The sequence below is a fragment of the Ovis aries genome, chromosome 12, assembly GCF_016772045.2.
Source record: "Ovis aries strain OAR_USU_Benz2616 breed Rambouillet chromosome 12, ARS-UI_Ramb_v3.0, whole genome shotgun sequence".
Lineage (NCBI taxonomy): Eukaryota > Metazoa > Chordata > Mammalia > Artiodactyla > Bovidae > Ovis > Ovis aries.
This window is the reverse complement of record NC_056065.1, coordinates 36,531,308-36,553,736: the sequence shown is the minus strand read 5'-3', so window position 1 is coordinate 36,553,736 and position 22,429 is coordinate 36,531,308. Positions and strand designations below refer to the sequence as shown.

The 22,429-nt window shown below is 43.4% G+C and overlaps 1 protein-coding gene across 1 annotated transcript in view; it reads left to right on the top strand.

Annotated features, from left to right (window-relative positions):
- Window positions 1–1,246: 1,246 nt before the first annotated feature.
- Window positions 1,247–22,429, top strand: part of SELP (selectin P) — a gene marked incomplete at both ends in the record, with an annotated part of 34,752 nt that continues 13,569 nt past the window's right edge. The window contains 8 exon segments of the mRNA NM_001009295.1: window positions 1,247–1,338; window positions 3,760–4,146; window positions 8,126–8,233; window positions 8,995–9,180; window positions 9,928–10,113; window positions 12,725–12,910; window positions 16,643–16,828; window positions 20,217–20,402. Coding sequence (NP_001009295.1) covers window positions 1,247–1,338; window positions 3,760–4,146; window positions 8,126–8,233; window positions 8,995–9,180; window positions 9,928–10,113; window positions 12,725–12,910; window positions 16,643–16,828; window positions 20,217–20,402 — 1,517 coding nt within the window.

The window sequence follows — 22,429 nt, the reverse complement described above, 5'->3', positions numbered from 1 at the left end:
TCTCTGCTTGTTAATATGCTGTCTAGGTTGGTCATAGCTTTCCTTCCAAGGAGCAGGCTCTTTTTAATTGCATAGCTTCAGTCACCAGCTACAGTGATTTTGGAGCCCAGAAAAATAAAGTCTGACACTGTTTCCACTGTTTCCCCATCTGTTTCCCATGAAGTGATGGGTCCAGATGCCATGATCTTCGTTTTCTGAATATTGAGTTTTAAACCAACTTTTTCACTCTCCTCTTTCACTTTCATCAAGAGGCTCTTTAGTTCTTCTTTGCTTTCTGCCATAAAGGTGGTGTCATTTGCATATGTGAGGTTATTGATATTTCCCCCAGCAATCTTGATTCCAGCCTGTGCTTCATCCAGCCTGGCATTTTGTGTGATGTACTCTATATATAAGTTAAATAAGCAGGGTGACAATATGCAGGCTTGACATTCCCCTTTTCTGATTTGGAACCAGTCTGTTGTCCCATGTCCAGTTCTAACTGTTGCTTCTTGACCTGCATACCGATTCTCAGGAGGCAGGTCAGGTGGTCTGGTATTCCCATCTTTTTAAGAATTTTCCACAGTTTGTTGTGATCCACACAGTCAAAAACACTTTAAACATGTTAATAGATTTGATGAAATCCCAACATAAGGGAGGTTATGAGAAGTCATCCTTGCTATAGATTCAAGGTGAGTAAGTTTATTATTCATTTATTAATAAAAATTATATATGTCTACATACATGCATTAAGCACTGAATAATATTATAGACATATATTAAAACAGTAAAGGAAGAAAACATAGATCAAGAATACAGAATAGATGGCATATTGCAGCATGATTAACTGATGTTCTGTGCATCAGAGTACAGGCCAGACAGCTGTGTGGATCAGGGAGGTTTTGTGAGACTTCCTATTATTCTTGAGTATGGCATACCAGTTTTTAAAGGGAGATTATTGCATAATAATAATGATAGCATTTTTAACATGATACTGCAAAATACATCATAAAAGAAAATACTAGTGGCAACCAGTTGTTACTCATTAAATATTTGTTGAATGAATGAGAAATTAAGTCTGTTCTGAGTCTTGATGCAATCTTCAACTAGGGGAGGACTTAAGCAGAGCATCGAGAAATAAAAATTGAGCAGAAGGCTTGAGCCGCCCACTAACGGAAACAGACAGGTCACTCAAGACCATCCTTGTTAAGTAGAAGTGGTTGGCCACATTTATCGCACGTGGACACTAAAAGGAAGTTTTCTTGTTTCAGGCCAGCTGCCCCAAAGCCATCTGGAGCTGGAGATTTCAGAGAGTGGTCTTCAGATCTGTCCAACTCCTTTGCTTCAGTATCCTGATCTTCGGTAAACTTTATGCTCACCTTTCACCTGGTCCTCAGAGATTAGGGTAACTTCTCCAAATGGGCAAAGTTAAGGATGGTAGCCAGTTGCGAGGCATGGGAAAACTGTTCAAGCCCAGATTCCTGGATGGGGGGAAATGCACCCAACAAACACCACCATATTGGTAGAAAAGGCTTCAGGGAGAACATACAAAAATACACCTATGGCCAATTTATGCATTAGACTCAATAGACACAGGCCTGCGTTACTTTTAGAGAGCCACAAAAATGCTGTAATTTCTTTAGAAATAATTTTCTTCTAGGTCAAAGAAAATGTTTTCATGTGCAATACTAATATGTTCATCTTTAAACCAATGCAGTTATAAAAGTTTTAATTTTATTACTGAGGAAGGGGATTCTGAAGGCAAAATTCTATGCAAGTCAGAATCTAGCCCTGGTGATATCAGAATAAAGTCTTATAGCAAAACAATGCAATAGAGGTGCCTGTGAGGGAAGGCAAACAGAACCGACTCTCATGTGGGCAGCTGAGGAGAGGGTTGATTAGGAGCAAGCCCTCATAAACAGGAAAAAGAGCCATTTCCAGGCCTGATTGCTTACCCTGTGCACCTCTTCACTTGGGAACTGGCCTCTTCTGGTGGGGGTGAGCTCCCACTGGCTAGGTTAACACTACTTTGTGTCCTAACCCTCTTTATACTTTGGAAGGGCACATTCTTTATTTCATTTGATTTCATAAACATTTCTTTTAAAGGCCTGTTTTAAGCGCTATTTTAACAAGTGAGTAAGCAGAGATGGAGGAAGTGGAGTAATTTATCAAAGGGAAACAGCCCGGTGTAGTAGGATGAGTGTAAAATTGCTAACCAGGAGATACCATGAGCCTCCGCCACAAACCTGGTGTTTTTACTCAACAAGTATGCAGGGAATGCCTGAGTAATGCCAAGCTCTTTGCTTGGTGTTAAGAATCCAGAGGTAAAAAGAGACCCCTATTAGGATTCACAATCTAGCAGGTGTGGCCCATGTCATACAAACAGATGTTACAACACCTGGCAGTAAGGGAGGTGCAGATAGAGACAGGGTGCCTGAAAGAAGGAACACCAAGCCCCCCGGAGGAGTCATGGAAAGTAGGTGGAGGAAAAGTTTACCCAGCCTAAGCAGAAAAGGGGAGCCAGAGGAGAAGGAAGAGCATGTGCAAAGGCATGGAAGCGGGTGACTTCTGTTTTTGCTAAAGAAAAGTAAATATGGTGGGTGATGAGGCTGGACTAGCAGGTAGGCTCCAGATCATAAAGCATCTTATTTCCCACGTGAAGAGGTAGTACCTGTAGATATGAGGCAGCCATCAAGACATTTGACATGTCATTTAAATGGCACCCCACTCCAGTACTCTTGCCTGGAAAATCCCATGGATGGAGGAGTCTGGTAGGCTACAGTCCATGGGGTTGCAAAGAGTTGGACATGACTGAGTGACTTCACTTTCACTTTAATTTGGGCTTGGGCAAAGTATTTAACATCTCCTCCATTTCTAAAAGGAGGTTAGAAGGCCCCCAAGATCCCTTTCAATGCCGGTACTTTGTGATTCCAAATCTTTAATATTAATACTAAAAATCCTCAGGAGAGGACACTTTCTTATTCTTTTTTTAAAATTTATTTTTAATTGGAGGATAGTTGCTTTACAATGTTGTATTGGTTTCTGGCATTCAACAATGTGAGCCAGCCATAAATATACATATGTCCTCCCCCACCTTGAACCTCCTTCCCACCCCTCCCCTCCCACGCCTCTACATCATCACAGAGTACTGAGCTGAACTCCCTGTGTTATACAGAAACTTCACTAGCAATCTATTTTATACATACAAATGAATATGTTTCAATGCTACTCTCTCAATTCGTCCCACCTTCTCCTTCCTCCACTGCGTCCACAAGTCTGCTGCTGCTGCTGCTGCTAAGTCGCTTCAGTCGTGTCCGACTCTGTGCGACCCCGTAGACGGCAGCCCACCAGGCTCCCCCATCCCTGAGATTCTCCAGGCAAGAACACTGCAGTGGGTTGCCATTTCCTTCTCCAATGCATGAAAGTGAAAAGTGAAAAAGAAGTCGCTTGGTCGTGTCCGACTCCTAGCGACCCCATGGACTGCAGCCTACCAGGCTCCTCCGTCCATGGGATTTTCCAGGCAAGAGTACTGGAGTGGGTTGCCATTGCCTTCTCCATCTAGAAGAGCACATTTTCTTATTCTGACTTAAAGTGTATCAACGCTTTTAACTAAAAGGTGGAAACCATTCTTTTTCCTAAAAACAACTAGATTAGACATAAAAGGATCATGCTTTTGGTATTTCTCGTCTAGTCAGACTCATCTGACTATACAGAAGTACGCTTATGCTCACAACCTCTTTCTCATTAGGGACGCTAACTTGATCCTCACTCTCCTTTACTTAGAGCTAATGACCCAGAAAGAAGTATCAGCATGGACCTACCACTACAGTGATAAACCATATTCATGGAATTATTCCCGGGCATTCTGCCAGAAGTACTACACGGATTTAGTGGCCATCCAGAATAAAAATGAGATTGCTTATCTCAATGAGACCATACCTTACTACAACTCTTACTACTGGATTGGTATTCGAAAGATCGACAATAAATGGACCTGGGTGGGAACCAAGAAGACTCTCACTGAGGAGGCTGAGAACTGGGCTGACAACGAGCCTAACAACAAGAAGAACAACCAGGACTGTGTGGAGATCTACATCAAGAGTCCGTCAGCCCCCGGCAAGTGGAATGATGAGCCCTGCGGGAAAAGAAAGCGAGCACTCTGCTATAGAGGTAGGGGCTTCTTGACTCTAAAATCTACCTGTTAAAAAAAAAAAATGCCTTCCCTGGTTCATTAATGTAGCCCCCAAATCAATAACATTGAGTCTGAAAGTCAGGGACTTGGGAACAAAGAGTGAACTGTTAGTCAAGCAGCATTATTGAGCATCTTGAAGAATATAAGATCAGAATTAGACAGAACTGGCTTTTTGAAGCCAGAAGGAAATTTTAATATCATTTGGTCCACGCTTATAGTTTACAATGGCCAAAATAGATGCTCAGGAAGTTTTGGTCTCCTAAAATTTATGTCCAGATCTTTTCAGTATCACTGGGCCTTAGAATAAAAGACTGTATAGTTTGAGAATTTGGCCTTGTTTCTAGGAGATACAGTTGGAACTAATACCTACAGATCATCAGTATGTTCCAAGCATTATTATTCGTTTATGTCCTTAGTCCATTTAGTATTTGTTGTGTTTCTTCCTCATGAAAACCTCACCAATCAGCTCCAGATACAGCTCTCCTTTAGCCGATGAGGGAAAGGCTCAGAGCTATTCAGGAATCTGCCCAAGGTTCTAAGTTCCTTGATGTTGAGGGGGAAGTGTTTAGTCACTAAGTCATGTCCGACTCTTGTGACCCCATGGACTGTAGCCTGCCAGGCTCCTCTGTCCATGGGATTCTCTAGGCAAGAACACTGGAGTGGGTTGCCATTTCCTTCTCCAGGGGATCTTTCGGACCCAGGAATTGAACTTGGGTCTCCTGCACTGCAGGCAGAGTCTTTACCAACTGAGCTACAAGGGAAGTCCCCTTGATGATGGAGCCAGTTTCAAATTCACATTGACTCCAAGGTGGTATTTTTAGCCACATATGTGACCATACCCTTGGCTTGACATTCTTGGGAGACAATTTGAGAACATAACCAAGGATGACGATGCTTTACAGATTCCCTCCAACAACAGCATATCTCCGGGTCTATTTGACTTTGGTAGGAGGTGAGAGGTGAGGAAAGGTAAGAGGTAACTGAAGGCGAGATCCTGTGAATATATTTGGTCCTCTACTGTCCAGGTTCCAGAGTGAGCAGACATGTGTGAAAGCTTGGTCTTCCGGTAGTCACACACTTCATGCCAGAACTGACTCCATCTCTCTGATGGAGTGACTTCCCATCCCCTGCCCTGGATAGCACAGGAACACTACAGCCCGGGAGAGTATGGGTTGCCCTGGGCAACAGAGTCCTGAGTACTCTGAAGCTTCTTCCTCAATAAATGATCTACCAGACGCACCCTCTGCTGTGTATGTTCTAAATTATGTTAGATTATAAACACCTCCCCTCAGAAGCCCTCAGCAGTAATGGAACAGAACACAGAGTATAGAGTATTCCCTGTGCTTTCTCCCTTTCCTCGCACAGCTTTCTAGCCAAGGGGAAACACATCTATATACGCATTGTCATGTAGACAGATCTCATTTTATAAGTAACTTATTTATTATTATATTAACAAAGAAAACAATGACCTGTTTTTTATAGGCCAAGATGGACATTACCAGAATGCTAGCCCATCCTACTGATCTCCTAGTCAGCTCCCTACTTTTCCTGGGCTTTAGCTCCCTAAACCCACTCTGAGCAGATGGTCTTGGCTGCAGTATGCCACTGCTTCCTCTCCCTATTCGAACTTCAGCATCCATATCTGCAAGACAGTCTTCCTCAAAAACACTTGCAAAAAGTTACAAGTAAGAACAGAGGTTGAACATTACTGGCATGAATGATACGGAACAATGCCACTGTCTAGCCTGCGACGATGGCAGATGTCACTAATTGATACCATTTCACCTGAACACCGGTGGCCTCCATCTCTACTAACCCAATACGCTAGGCAGCCACTATCACTGATATTTTTCCATCCAAGAAGTAAAGCATGGAGGGAACCATCAGTTCTCCGTGGGAGATAGATGAGAAATAGATACATATGCTACCCTGCAACAAGAGAACTAAATTGAATAATTCCCTGAATGATTTGCTACACCTCAGAACAAGGTGTCAAAAAAAAAAAAAAAAAAAAAAGAATGATTCATTGAATCACCATTATGTTCTTTCCTGGAGGTCCAAGAAGTATATATGTTACTAATGTGCCTGGAAACCCTGACATGGAGTAGAATACAGAACCTGGCTGTTTTTGCATTCCTAGAGTTCTGAGAGCCTGAGGAAGCTACAGTCAGAACAAAACTTTAATGTTTCAAGAGCATAGGGCAGGCAGGTGTCACTGTAGGGCACTGGTAGGTCAAGGTGAGTAGGAGGGAAAACATGGCCCACACTTCCACCTAGGCGCTGCTGCTGCATTCTGCATCTTCTCTCTCTGTCGTTATTTTTTATTTGGCTGAATGCTGACTTAAATGTGGGATGCAGAATCTTTTAGCTAGGGCATGAGGGATCTAGCTCTCTGACTAGGGATCAAAGCCAGGCCCCTTGCACTGCAAGCACAGAGTCTTAAACCACTGGTCCACCAGGGAAGCCCCTTCTGCATCTTCTCATTACTTGAAATGCTTCCCAGTGGTTCAGTGCAGCTTCATCAAACTCACTGGCTGCCATGGGAACTTACTGCTGTAGAACCTTGCACAGCTTAGAGAGCTACAGTGTCTGAGAGTTGAGAGGGAACATAGAGATCAAACAGCACAACCCACTGTGTGACATATGGATTTCCTCTTGTGATAGACCCCAGTGTGGACAAGCGTGTGGCCAGGCTTAGGAAACACTACCAGGAAACAGCCTAGCCACAGACCTGTTCCCAGCTGTGACCTCATCCACACAGACACTCAGTGCTTTTGTAGTATCATTTCTAATACGAACCCACCACAGGCGTACAGCGCCTATGCCCTCAAAGAGTCTCTTGCAGGAGGGAAACTCTGTCCTTCTCCATTCTGTCGTCCGAGTGGCATAGACTTAGGGAGGAGGGCCTGGCAGGCCAGTCATGCTCTGCACCACCTAAATCTCATATATTCAGACCTATGACACAGCTCCCTATAAGGTCGTTTGTCTTTGATCATGAGAAGGTCGTAAACATCCCATTCAACTCCTCTGCCATGTGGTGCTGGGCATAGACTTAACGCAGGCAAAAAGTGGAAAGGCTTTGGCCCTAACTTCGGACAGGTTGGACTCAAATAAGGAACTTGCTTGAGGTCACATAATAGTAGGGGGTGGGGCATGGGTTCTGATCATGTAAGTGTGACCCCTGCCACCCCTCATCCAGTTCCTAACCTCCATGCTGTGATATCTGTGATAGGAGCTTCCATAATAATACAACTTTATGAATGTGATTGGTTAAGAGCCACAACCTATTTTGTACCACACAGAGGAGCTTCTCTGTCTATCCATGTACTGGTAGCTCCATTTGTCCCTCTGTGTCCCCAAATGGCAACCCCTCTTTAGGCCACATTAAATACAGCCTGAAACAGAAGTCAGGCAGTACTGATGAACCAGTAAGGCAGGAACAGAGACGAAGACTTGTGGATACAGTGGGGCCATGGTGGTGGGGGGCGGGGGGACAAATTGAGAGAGTAGCACTGAAATATATCCATTTCCATATGTAAAATAGATAGCTGGTGGGAAGTTGCTGTACGATACAGGGAGCTCAGCCCAGTGCTCTATAACAACCTAGAGGGGTGGGATGCGGTGGGGTGGTGGGGCATGGGAGGGAGGCTCGGGAGGGAGGGGACATATGTATACTTATGGCTCATTCACACTGCTGTATGGCAGAAACCAACGCAACACTGTAAAGCAACTATCCTCTAAACAAAAATTTAAAAAATAGAAGCCAAGCAATGCTCCAGCAGGCTCCTACAGCACGCTTCACAGGGAACAGGCTGGCTCTCCGGGGGAGGTTGTGGTTTTCTGTTGTCTGGCCAGCTGGAGGTTACCCAAGTGGGGGTAAGACTTGGAATAAGAAACCGGCTTTTCTTCGTACCTCCTAGGAATGCCTGTGATTCTGACCCTTCTGTATCCATGCAGCCTCCTGCCAGGACATGTCCTGCAGCAAGCAAGGAGAGTGCATTGAGACCATTGGGAACTACACCTGCTCCTGTTACCCTGGATTCTATGGACCGGAGTGTGAATATGGTGAGCCCCTTATTTTGTTGATAGCAACGTGGTCCATGGTCTTGTGCTAGAAGTGATGCCAGGAAGTAAACTGTCATGTTGGAGGCTCTCCAGTGGGTACAGGCTAGTCCTAGGTCCTCTCTTCACCATCTGTCAGTCTGCCCCACTCAGACTGGCCAATCACACACTCGGGGTTAAACTACTTTATTTTTAGAATGAACACGTCCTCCTAAAATTTCAAAATTTAAAAGGAAAAATGTAAGGGCAGTAAAACAAAGAGAACTCTTTCAGGCTAATTTTGTTTGCTGGGAATAAACACCAGTGAAAATATGATCATTTCCCAAGATGCAACCAATACAAGAGCTTCCCAGGTGGCTCAGTGGTAAAGAATCCACCTGCCAATGCAGGAGATGCGGGTTCAATCCCTGGGTCAGGAAGGAAATGGCGGCCCACTCCAGTATTCTTGCCTGGAAAATTCCACGAACAGAGGAGCCTGGCAGAATATAGTTCATGGGGTTGCAAAAGTATTCTTGCCTGGAAAATTCCATGAACGGAGGAGCCTGGCAGAATATAGTTCATGGGGTTGCAAAAGAGTCGAACATGACTGAGCAACTAAACAAGCCAAACAAATCAATACAAAGGAGCAAAGTAAAGATGAACAGGTTAGGTTAGAAGCCCAGGGAAATTGATTCAGATGGGTTATACAAACAGTCTCAGCTTTTAGCAAAGCTGACATTGTCTTTCAGTATGCAAAGAAGGAAACTGATATTTTGTCCTTACAGTCAGAGAGTGTGGCGAATTTGACCTTCCTCAAAATGTGCACATGAACTGCAGCCACCCTCTTGGAAACTTCTCTTTCAAATCACAGTGCAGCTTCCACTGCGCTGAAGGGTACGCGCTGAACGGACCTAGGGAGCTGGAGTGCTTGGCTTCTGGAATCTGGACGAATTCACCCCCACAGTGTGTAGGTATGTACACCCAATTCTTTTCCATCCTCATTGACAACTAGAATTTCAGAGGGGACAAGAGGCTTTCTCTATTTGAAAAACAAGAAGATCTACACTAAATGGGACACTGTGCTTATTACTATTGCCCATCAACCAGAATCACACTAGTTTTAATTTTCATCTGAGGAGTGAGGGAGTTTAATTCTTGATTCTCATGCAAAAGCATTACAAAAAGGTCCCTCTCCCTTTGTTCATTGCAAAGTGAACAGATACAATAATGATTCAAGGGTTGGGTATTATTAATTTGAGAATTTCACCTTGCTTCTTTAGAAAGTAAACAGAGCAAGGATGTTTGGGTCTTTCCAAACAGCTACTGAAAGTACCATTTTACCAACCAAGTTCAGCACCTTGCCTAACACTTCGGGAAGATGTAGACAGCTATTGCTGGCTTCCTAGGTGGTGCTGTGGTTAAAGAACCTGCCTGCCAATGCAGAAGACGAAAAAGACACAACAGATTCGACCCCTGGGTTGGGAAGATCCATTGGCATAGGAAATGGCATCCTGCTCCATTATTCTTGCCTGGAAAATTCCTTGGACAGAGGAGCACCCATGGGGTCACAAAGAGTTGGACATGACTGAGTGCATGCTGTTGCAGCATCCTAAGGTTTCCAAGGTGCTGGGCAGGACACCAGGCCTCACGCTATTGCTCCGTGGTTGTTTTTATTTTTATTTTTTATTTATTTATTTTTTTTCCGTGGTTGTTTTTAGCTGTCCAGTGCCCGGCTCTGAAGTCTCCGGAGCAAGGAAGCATGAGCTGCTTCCATTCCGCAAAAGCATTCCAGCACCAGTCCAGCTGCAGCTTCAGCTGCGAAGAGGGATTCACATTAGTTGGGCCAGAGGTAGTGCACTGCACAGCCTTGGGGGTGTGGACAGCCCCAACTCCAGTGTGTAAAGGTGAGTTCCAGGAGGTTGGCTATGTATAATGTCCACTGCACCTGGTTCTTGCTGGGAGCACAGATGAAACCAGCCTGAATCACAACTTGACTCTCGTTTTACCTACCACTCAGCTAGACTGGGGCTTCCCTGGTGGCTCAGATAGTAAAGAATACACTTGCAGTGCAACAGACCCAGGTTTGATCCCTGGGTTTGGAAGATCCCCTGGAGAAGGGAGAAGCTACCCGCTCCAGTATTCTTGCCTAGAAAATTTCATGGATAGAGGAATCTGATGGGCTACAGTCCATGGCGTTGCAAAGAGTCAAGAGACTCAGTCATGTCAAGCAACATGACTGAGCAACTAATACACACACACACACACACACACACACACACACACACAGCTAGACTGGGTTCATCTGGGATAGGAAAGGAGTGTCAGGCTCTAGAAGAACAAGAGGCTGATTTTACTATTGACTGTAAACAAAATTTAGAAGTCCTCCTCTCCCCAAAACTCACTGCCCTCAAGTAATTTCAGAATGAGCTCATTCATAAATTTCACCTAAGATGGAATGGAGACATCTCCATCTGTAAGTAGATGCTAGAAGACCTACCAGGAGAGGTTTCTAGCAGTAAAGGGGTTAGAGGACATTTGACAAAGGAGACTTGAAAGAAACTTTTATTTAAAGAGATTTTTGTCCTCCTGAAGCTTGGTTCTACAAGTCTGGACAAACATCATTAGGATATCCTGACCCTTACAGATTCCTAGCTCCACTTAGATTTTCAGAGGTGGTTTCACCATTGCTCTCCCAGTTGTGAGCATGGTTCTTCTCCTTCCTCAGTACCTTTCTCTATGGCCTTGGTGATTCTGGCCAGTTATGCAGTGTGAGTTCCTGGAAGCCCCTACCAAAGGAATCCTGGACTGTGTCCATCCCCTCATTTGCAGTGGCTCTAGCTGCAAATTTGAATGCAAACCTTGCCATCGAGTGAGGGGCAAGGACAAACTGCTGCCTTGGCCCTGGCTGGGGGACCCCACCCTTGCCAGCCTTCAAGGGTAGGATTTTTTCATCAGCAGCCCCCAGTCCACTGGGAAGTATAAGTTCATGCTGTGTGTTTAGGCAAGGAGTCAGGACACAGTGGGGAGGATCAAGGGCTTTTAATATCAGTATGATCTTTTCCAGGCTCTGATCCTGAAATGGGTTGTTCAGCCCCCAGGAGGGATGGTTTTCTCCTCTGTAAAATGAGCTATGAATTGTAAGCAGCTTCTGTGAAATGAACTATGAATTTCAAGGAGCTTTAATAAGGATGAAGCATATAAAAAGTATACAATTAAATAGTATGTATAAAGTACCTCGAAGAGAGCCTTTGTTTCTGCCTCTTTTTTCCCTGCCTGCCTCACGTGTCTAGAAGCTGTGGGTCAGTGTCCCTGCTATACTTCAGACAGAGTCAAAACACTGGCTATCAGGACACACAGACAGATTGCTCATCATAGTCCCTGGTGGCAGTCTTTAACAAAGGATCAGAGGAACACCGCACTGAAAGAGAGGCTGTGATACAATCCAAGGCAGGTATCTAATACCACAAAACTGCATTCTGTGCAACTGCCTCACACCTCACACCAATTGTATCTTATCAAGCAAAAATGGGGAATAGCATAGCGGGAAATTAAATACTGGATAAGTGAATTCCTGGAAGACCTGAATTATAAGCCCAGCTCTATTACTGTCTACTGTGAGACCTTAGGGATGTCACTTAAAATTTCTAAACCTCACTTTTAACCTGCAAAGTTAGAGAGAAACGCTAGAGGATCTTTGGAACTTAAAAACCCTGATTCCGTAAAGCCTAGAGGTCTAAGGTCAGTGTGTGCAGTCTTTGTATTCTGAAAAGCTCCAGGAATATTCTGGAGATGAAGTTCTTTGTCAAGGAAGAGCATGAGGAAATCAGCCTTTATCAGAACTGAGGTCACTTGGGACTTAATTATGCTCAGGAACTGACCTTGGGCTGCACACTCACTTGGCAACCGAAGTCTGTTTAGGATGACATCCTGTGTTCCAGAAACAAGGCTCATTTATAATCCTTTTATTGGGCTGGGTATTAGAGTGTCAACAATAAGCTATGTTGTTTTAGCTTTTTCCTTAAAAGTTCAGTCTGGCTATATCTCCTCCGTACAGATACAATTTTCACAAATATTTCCAATGAATATTTAAAGAGTACCTTCAATGTCCCAAACACTGCCAGGCTCTGGGATACAACTCTGGATGACTGACATCAGCCACAAGGAGACTGCAGTCTAAGGGGCAGAGTTATAATAGGGCATGAACAGCTCAAGCACACGGGCTGTGGGAGCATGCTGGAAGGGGTTCTACCCTGAGCTGGGATGGGCAGGGAAGGTTTCTTAAGCAAAGTGTAGTGTAAGCTGAGACTTGAAGGGCAGGTGAGAAATCCAGGCAAAGAAGGGGAGGGGAAGGGAAGGTGCTCCAGGAAGATTCCCTATTTGGAAAAAGGACGATTTGGGGTTCTGAATATACTGACAATGTGAGTCAAAAAGATGCACGATCTCTTGAGGGGCTCTTCCACAAAAGAATTGAGCCCTTCCACTGCCCAGTTTCTGACAATCACTATTTCCATTTAGCCATTGCCTGTGAGTCCCTGGAGAGTCCTGTCCATGGAAGCATGGATTGCTCCCCGTCTCCGAGAGCATTTCAGTACAACACCAGCTGTAGCTTTCGTTGTGCTGAGGGTTTCACGCTGAGAGGCGCTGACACAGTTCGATGTGCTGATTCGGGAGAGTGGACAGCGCCAGCCCCAGTCTGTCAAGGTATACTGTGACATCATCATGCTGCTTCCGTGCCTTTCGGCTTATTACAGGCGTCAGCATCTGCATTTAGTTCTGTCATTCAGTTATTGCTCCAGCGTTCACTGAGCATCTATCCTGTGCCAGACCCTTTGTGCTGGGCACTCAGAGGCAGTAGTGGGTGAAGGCAGTCTTGGGGACATGTTCACTACAGCATCCTGAAATGCAAGGTGAGAGCTACATTGATCGACACAGATGTGGTGAGTTAGCATGAAGGAGAGGGGGTTGAGACAGAGGAATGACACATGAGGAACAGCTGGTACAGTGCCAGAGTAATGACCAGACTTAGTCCAGTTCCGTCATGTCCTGACAATAAGCTCTTGGTCTCTCTGAAACTCAGTGTTACCTGCAACATAAAGGTACTAACGTTTGCCTTACCTACCCACCTCATTAGTGGTTGTGGATTAAAGTGTGTAAATGCAAGGTTAAAACTGCATGAGCTTCATAAATGTAGGGAAAATAATGATAATAACAATGATAATAATAATAATGATAATAACTTTGTAAATCATATGTCTCTGATCTGATTTTACAAAATCATCTCCTTTAAATAGCTCCTGTTCTCAATATTTGGCTCTTGAAGAACAAAATAGGGAAGACACTAGGATTATTTTCTTTTACAAGGGGGAACCCCACACAGAATTTATGTCCCAGAAGTGAAATACTATTAATAGCATCTTATGTGAGATCCCCAAAAATTTATGTGAATTTCCTGGGTTGAAGTATACCCTGGTTTTAAAATGAGGCAGTGGTTTGAAAGCAAGGTCTTGAAGAGAGATGTATACACCCATGTTCATAGCAGCACTATTCATAATAGTTAAAATATGGAAGAAACCCAAGTGTCCCACACAGATGAATGGATAAGGAAAAGTGTGATGTATCCATACAACGGAATATTATTCAGCCTTAGAACGGAAGGAGATTCTGGTTTCCCTGGTAGTTTAGATGGTAAAGAATCTGCCTGCAATGCAGGAGACTCAGATTCGATCTTTGGGTAGGGATCCCCTGGAGAAAGGAATGGCAACCCACTCCAGTATTCTTGCCCAACTCCAATATTCTTGCCTGGAGAATCCTATGGACAGAAGAGCCTGGCAGGCTAGAGTCCATGGGGTCGCAAAGAGTCGGACACGACTGAGGGACTAACACTTTCACTTTTCTGACATATGCTACAACGTGGATGAATTCAAGGACATTACGCTGAGGGTAGTAGGCCAGTCACCGAAAGACAAGTGCTCAATGATTCACATATGGGAGATACCTAGAGTAGTTAAAATCAATGAGACAATAAGTATTAAAATGGTTGTTGCTGGGGACTGGAGGGAGTGGGTATAGGTAGTTACTGTTTAATGAATACAGAGTTTCAGTTGGAGGTAAAGAAGAATGTTTTGGAGATGGATGGTGTTGATGGTTGCACAAAACTATGAATATACTTAATACCTCTGGACTGTACACTTAGAAATGGTTCACTGGTAAAAGATGGGTTTTATGCAATGTGTATTTTACTACAGTTAAAAAATGGAAAAAAAAAGTGAGGCAGTAGAGGACTAGATCACTACGCACTATGATGGTGAGGCTTAGGGAGGGCAATGGGATCTATTGTCTGAGAGACAAAGACACAGAGAGCACTGCGACATGCTTAAAAGGGAGTGGTTACCAAATATATGTTTGTTACTTTTGTTCCATCTATATTTAATGAACAAGCCAGGTTAAAATCTAAAGGGATGAAAATGCATTAGCTACAGTTTCTTGTTTCCACTTGTTTCTAGAATTTTTCTTTATCTGGTCAAGAGGCATGTCCTTTAGCACCAGACTGCTCCTGCACATAAGTAATAATAATGTGGCAAAGCAGTAAAATATTTCTAGAGATAATTTTACTAAAATATATCGAATGCTCAATATCTGCATTAAAAAGTAGAGCAGAGACAGTAATACCATATTGTTCGTTCTTTCAAAATCAGAGATAAGTTCATTCTGTCATTATGTAATACACAATAATAAGCAAACTGGGCTCCCCAGGTGGCTCAGTGGTGGGGAGTCAGCCTGCAGTTCAGGAGATGGGGGTTCAATCCCTGATTCGTGGGGACGCCCTGGAGAAGGAAATGGCAACCTACTCCAGTGTCCTTGCGTGGTGGATCCCATGGACAGAGGAGCCTGATGGGTTTCAACATTGAGTTGAAAGAGCCAGACACGTCTTAGTGATTGAACAAGCAAACGAACAAATAAACACATTATGATTCTTAAGTACTCAAGAAGTGTAATCACTTGTATTCTTAGTTGGATAGGTATCTTTAAAATATAAGGTTGAATACTCCAACCTTGTCTTTAATTAAAGTGTTACTTTCATATTATGTTTGACATGCAATGAGCTCTCAGTAAAGAACTGATTCCTGAGATAAAGCAGTGAAGGTTCCAACTAGTCACATATATCATAGATGACATCCACATTTAGAGTCAGACTTTCTCAAAACTCCTATCCCACACTTAACCTTTTGAAATCAAATAGTGGGGAAATTTGTATGGGCTATTTTCTCAGAATAAAATGTACTGGAATTAAAAAAAAAGGGAGGGGTTCTTAAGGGGTCACTGGAGCCATTCTTGTCTGCAGGCAGATAATAGAAAATGGGCTTATTCTCTTAAGCATCCAGTTACATGGCTGCAGTAACTCCCCTGATAGGCCTTCCTAGCGTTCTCCACTCTGACAGGCTGGGTCAGCACCTGACGCATAGCTAGAATGATTTCAAGACTATGACTGCTACTGATACTACTGCTGCTGCTACTACTACTATTAGTAATAATGGCAATATATAATATTTATTGAGCATTTTAGTTTAACGCCATGAGGTTGTTAAAATTATTGCTCCCATTTTAAAGGTGAGAAGACTTATATATAAAATACAGGTGTTCTCTCCATTTAAAGCCATCTACTTCATATGACTGAGATCATAGTGTACATATAATTTTTATTCTGCTTTTTCACCTAACATTGTACATTGAGATACCTCTCATATCTTTTCAAGGTGCAATAGATCATATTCCTTTCATGGCTCCACCATAGTTAATTTTCAGCCTCTAACTAGTGGCAGTTATGTTTGTTTTCAATATTTTGCTCTCACATATGATTAAAAAAAAAAGGGCTTCTCTGGTGGCTTAGCTGGTAAAGAAGCCACCTGCAATGCGGGAGACCTGGGTTTGATCCCTGGGTTGGGAAGATCCCCTGGAGAAGGGAAAGGCTACCCACTCCAGTATTCTGGTCTGGAGAATTCCATGGGCTGTATAGTTCATGGGGTCACAAAGAGTCGGACATGACTGAGTGACTTTCACTTATGATAAATGATAAAAATTTAGTGGTATTTATGTTTGTTTTCAGTATTTGCTCTCACAAATGATATGATAAAACTTCTCCAAAATGATTTTTGATATGCATCTTATTACATACTTAGCATTGATCCTTGGGTCCAAAATTACAATATTTTTAAAACTATGGATGCATATTATCAAATGCTTAACAATGACTCAGCGTTTCCTCATAAAGTCATTCAACTGGCATTGTGACTATATGATACTTTTCTCATCCTCCTGGTTAAACATGCCCAATTCAGAGATCCTTCTTGTCGGCATTAGAAAGAGTTAAGGGGTGGGAATCAGTGAGTACTTGTGTATTACTCCTTCCTCACTCCCTACCTCCTCCCTCCTTAGCATTGCAGTGCCAGGATCTTCCGACCTCAAACAAGGCCCGGGTGAACTGCTCGCATCCCTTTGGTGACTTTAGGTACCAGTCGACCTGTAGCTTCACCTGCGATGAAGGTTCATTCCTGGTGGGAGCAAGTGTGCTGCAATGCCTGGATACAGGGAACTGGGATGCTCCTTTTCCAGAATGCCAAGGTAGGATGAACTCTTTCCAGAGTCTTGGAGACAAATTGTAGAGTTATTTTAAAAAGCTATATTTAAAAGGTAGTAACTGTCTAGGGGACAGAAGCTTGAAATGGACTAGAAAATGAATAAACACTATCATCAGGAAGCCCTTGTTATCAGGTCACATGGGGATCCCACGTGCAGAGGCCTTGAGGGGCTGGCAGATACCACAAGCGACAGGATGTCCGACGGCAGGACAGGGGCATGGGCTGAAGGTCCCTATCATGAACTAGGTTCGCTGGTCTCACTTGGCTAAAGATAGTCGCTGGAAACAAGGCCAGGGAAAGACAGTCCCATGATGTTGTTCCAAGAGTAATCTGGCACTTTAATCCTAGGAAACACAGAGTGTAGTGGTGGAATGGCAGGTAGTGCATGGGTTTAATAGGAGAAGGGGAGGGGCAGCATTTACAGGTGCCTGGCTGCAAACAAGATTGGAGAAACCCACTTAGAGTAAAGTGAAGAGTGATTAAAACAGACAGAAACTAATCTACACATGCAAAGTCACAGGATTCTCGGAAGAAAAAAAGTACCTATTCACTATAATCATATATGTCTGCATTTCACCTGATATAAAATAAAGCCAGTTATTGAGTGAAATGGAACTGGTTCTGATCATCTGGGTTTGGAAATTGAAAGATAGATGTATACTTTTTATACTCCCCATTCCTTTTTCTATCCAGTTATTTACTTATATTTATGTCAAACCCTACCTTTAAAAGATAACATTTGTATTTATAAAAGCTTCTCTTGTAGCTCAGTAGGTAAAGAATCTGCCTGCAGTGCAGGAGACCTGGGTTCGATCCCTGGGTTGGGAAGATCCCCTGGAGAAGGAAATGGTAACCCACTCCAGTATCCTTGCCTGGAAAATCTCAGAGACAGAGGAGCCTGGTGGGCTACAGTCCATGGGGTCACAAAGAGTTGGGCATTACTGAGTGACTAACATTACTTACCTTTAAAAGATAACATTTGTATTTATAAAAGCTCTAGAAAAATAAACAAAAAAAATCTTCTTACATACTGTCCCCAAAATACCCCACCCTAAAATAGACACTGGTTATGTTTCTCTGTTATTGTATAAATTCCTCCAATGTTTTCCCACTTTCCCCTCCACACAATTAGTATTTTTATGAGGCATATATAAGCTTAATAATGAAATTAGATAGGTAAAATACTAGACAATTCTGCATCGTTTGCCTCTGCTTTTCGCTTTGTGCCCACTTTCAACATGAGTAAAAGCAGACAGATACATGTTTTTAATAAAAAGGAAACCACTTGCTATTCAGGTCACACATAAGCACACACAAGCACACATACACGCACACTACTATTAAGTTAGGTCAACACAGAGTGAACCAATGAATGAAAAAAGGGGCTGACCAGCTCAACAGAGCTGCATGGTCTTTATCCCCAGACACAAGAGAGCCTGGCAAGCCCCGGGGGCTAAGGCTGAGCCCACCTTCCGAGCTGGGTCTGCAGAGACCAGGCTGAGGCTTGTGACCTTGGCCCCTCAGCTCTCACCCTGGCTACGCTGAAGCCTGGATACACTACAAAGACCACACGACTGTAGGGAAAACTTGGGAGTCCCTGAGGGCGTTCCAGTGCACAGCACCTTTCCGGACAGCCTTGGGCTGTGCAGGGCACAGATTACAGTTCATTGCTCCATACTGGCCTGCCTGTGGGTGTTTCACAGGAGGGAGGCTGACACTCACCACGGCTTCCTGTGACCTTCTAGTTCCCTTCCGCTTTTAGTTCTTTGTTTACTCTGACTGAACTTTCTCCTCTTGCTGCTGAGCGAGCATCATGTGAAATACCCAAATGTGGTCTGGGCAGGAAGGTACCACGAGGCTTGCAACCTACTAGCTGTTGTAATGTGCCCCAAATGTGTTATCAGTTTCCTTTTCCAATGCCACACCCCCACACCCACCTTCCCACCCCAGCTATCAGAAGGCAAAGTCACAAGAGAGAGGCACACAGACTCATGCACCAACACTCATCGCACCACACTTGTCCTTCTTTTGTCTCCTCTCCCCTCTCCTCACCCCCACACCGAATACAGAAAGACTTTTCAAGCGGTGGAAAATACCAGGTCTTTGGACACATGGATGAGATGGGGGATGTAGCTGGAGAGAAGGGAAGAGACAGGTGCAGAAAATGCTCACAAAGCCTCAAGCAGTTCAAATCTGTGGCTGAAAGACAGCCCTGGTTCATCCACACTACCACTGTCTCTGGTCTAAAGCCACACACGACCCAATCGGGCTAAAGAATGCAGAAGAAACACCTTAAACCATGTATTCATTTTTTAAAAAGCTAGTGTGTTTAATTGAGTTTGATTTCATTAATTGGCTGAGGGATATCTTGGCAGCCATTAACATTTGCATACATAGTGTTTTCATTTTTGAACCTTATAAAAATCCTGAGAACTATGTAATGCTATTATCCAGATTTTAAAGGTGAATAAACATATGGAAATTCAGAGAGGTTAAGGGACTGGCCGAAAGTCACAGAGCATGATCTCTAACCAAATCAAATCCTCTAGCACCCACAAACTCCACATGGATAAACTGTGGCAAAGAACTGTGATATCTTATTGACCATTTTTTGTAAGTAGACAGGTAGAGTCATTTGCTGCTGGTCACTACAGGATGAGACTGGTGGAAAGAGCATTTGCAGATGGCCAGTTACATTATTTGCCTACTTTGTGTCATGATTTTTTAATTTAATTTTGCCTATATTTTGTTAACTTATTATTTTATATAATAATAAATTTGAGGTTCTCTGCAAAGCAAAGATTGTTATTTTTCCCATTTCATAGATGAAGCAACTGAGGTTCAGTATGTTTATTGTCCAGAGATGCACTGCCAGTGAGTAACAGAGGCAAGTTTTGGACCCAGAGTTCATCACTTGGTTGGGGGAAGGAACTTTTGGAAGAGGAGAAAGTATTTCACTCCATTTCCCTATTTCCAATCACTTGTCATTGTTTTTTGGCAAGGTTATTGGGTCTACCTCTGAAGAAAGTGTCAAGGAAGCAGTCACTCCCACTCTTATCCAGGGGTAACTAACATGAGCTGCATCACCATCACCATCTTTCCCAACAAAGTGCCAGCATCCTTTTAAATCACCCCTAAAGCTCTTCGAAATCTCTTTAGGGGTAAGCGTTTCAGAATACCAACCCACTGTCAGCTGCCGTTTCACACATTCAGGACGTCTAACTGGTGACTAGTATCATGCAATTTAAACAATCGTTCTAACCCAGTACTGCACTGGTCTGTGAAGGACACACACATACACACACACACTGATTTAAGAGGCTGTGTTCTAAAACAATCTCCTCTCTCCTCCTTGTCTATGCCCATGCTAGCTGTTACCTGCGCACCTCTGCCAAACCCTCAGAATGGAGAAAAGACTTGTGTCCAACCTCTTGGAGGTTCCAGTTATAAGTCCACATGCTGGTTCACATGTCATGAGGGATTCTCTTTATCCGGACCAGAAAGACTGGACTGTACTCCATCTGGACACTGGACGGGCTCCCCACCAACATGTGAAGGTAGGACCATGGGTTTACCCTTTCTTATGGCTCCTCAGGTACCAGTATAGAATGGAGCCTCATCATCAGGAGTTCATGTAAACCTCAAGCTAAAGAAAGCCTTCTCTTCAAGGCATAACAATCTAGACCAAAAGCTTCCCCACCTCGAGTATTCTTGTAACAATAACTTTAACCATTTCATAGTTCCATAATGTATTTCAGTGTCATTGTGATGTTTGATGTTTATCACAATCCTGAAATAATGAGGATAGGCAATATTATCGCCATTTTATGGATGAGAAAATAGAGGCTCAGAGATTAGGTAATTTATGGAAATTCATACTATTAGTGACGAAGCTTAGCTATGTCACTGGGACTTTTACTTCATTGTAAAGAATTTTCGTACTACACTCTTATTCATTCCGACATCCTCCTTCACTGAGCATTGCTAAGCCCCAGACACTGAGCTGACCTCAGAGTGGGTGTGATTCCATCCCAGCCCCTCGAGGATCTCAGTCTAAAGATTTGTGTATAGCCTCTCCTTGCTCCAGTTCCATATGGATTACAAGCTCCCTGAGGGCAGGGACTGTCCCAACTTCACCTTTGCATGTCCTGCAGCAGCTAGACAGAAAAAAAATGTAGGTGTGTGACAAGTATCTGTTGAACTGAATCTTCTCATTTGCTGGTTAAATTTATTCAAACCCAAGCCTTATTGACAATGAATTAGGGGATCCTCAAAGGCAATGGCCAGATCTTATCTGATTCCCCTGAAACATCTGGCTGACACATATCTGGTATATGAAAGTGAAACTGTTAATCGCTCAGTTGCGTCTGACCCTTTGTGACCGCATGGACTGTAGTCTGCCAGGCTCCTCTGTCTACAGAGATTCTCCAGTCAAGAATACTGAAATGGGTAGCTGTTCCCTTTTCCAGGGGATCTTCCCAACCAAGGGCTTGAACCTGGGTCTTCTGCATTGCAGACAGATTCTTTACCATCTGAGCCACCAGAGATAGTGTGCTCTAAAGTAGAAGTTTGCAAACTGATGCATTTATTGCTCATGTTTACTTTCAAACATCATCATTTTGCTCAACCTAGAGGGCTAGGATGGGGTGGTAGACAGGAGGCAGGCTCAAGAGGGAGGGGACATATGTATACCTATGGCTGATTCATGTGTGGCAGAAACCAACACAACATTGTAAAACAATTATCTTCCAATTAAATAAATTTTAGAAAACAGACATTACACAATTTAAGTTGCAGGAATAAGCAAGTGTACAGCATTTTTTACCTGTAACATATGAAACCCAGAATAAAAGCAATATTCTCAAAGGAAAAAAAAGTCACCATTTTTTGGTTCTTTTGTTCTATTATTCCATATACTATAGTCAGGAATAATAAAACCAGCAATAATAGCTAATTTTTATTGTTTGCATAAGTACAAGCAATTACATTTGCATTTTTGCATTCAATACACACAATCCTTAACATGGTTATCATTATCCCTGTTTTAAAGATGAAGAAATGAGGCTTGAGAAGATAAATAGCTGGCAAAGATGTGTGTGCTACATCTTAGCTACGAAGTGTGCAGTTAGGATTCAAACCCAGGTTTAGCCTGATTACAGGACTAGAGCTTTTACCTCTACACTACACTGCCACCCAGTGGCCAGTTTCTGAATCCCAGGTCAGCTCAGCTCAGTTCAGTCGCTCAGTCCTGTTCGACTCTGCGACCCCACAGACTGCAGCCTACCAGGCTTCCCTGTCCATCACCAACTCCCAGCGCCTACCAAACTCATGTCTATCGCATCAGTGATGCCATCCAACCATTTCATCCTCTGTTGTCCCCTTCTCCCCCTGCCTTCAATCTTTCCCAGCATCAGGGTCTTTTCAAATGAGTCAGTTCTTCACATCAGGTGGTCAAAGTATTGGAGTTTCAGCTTCAACATCAGTCCTTCCAGTGAATATTCAGGACTGATTTCCTTTAGGATTAACAGGTTGGATCTCCTTGCAGTCCAAGGAACTCTCAAGAGCCTTCTCCAATACCACAGTT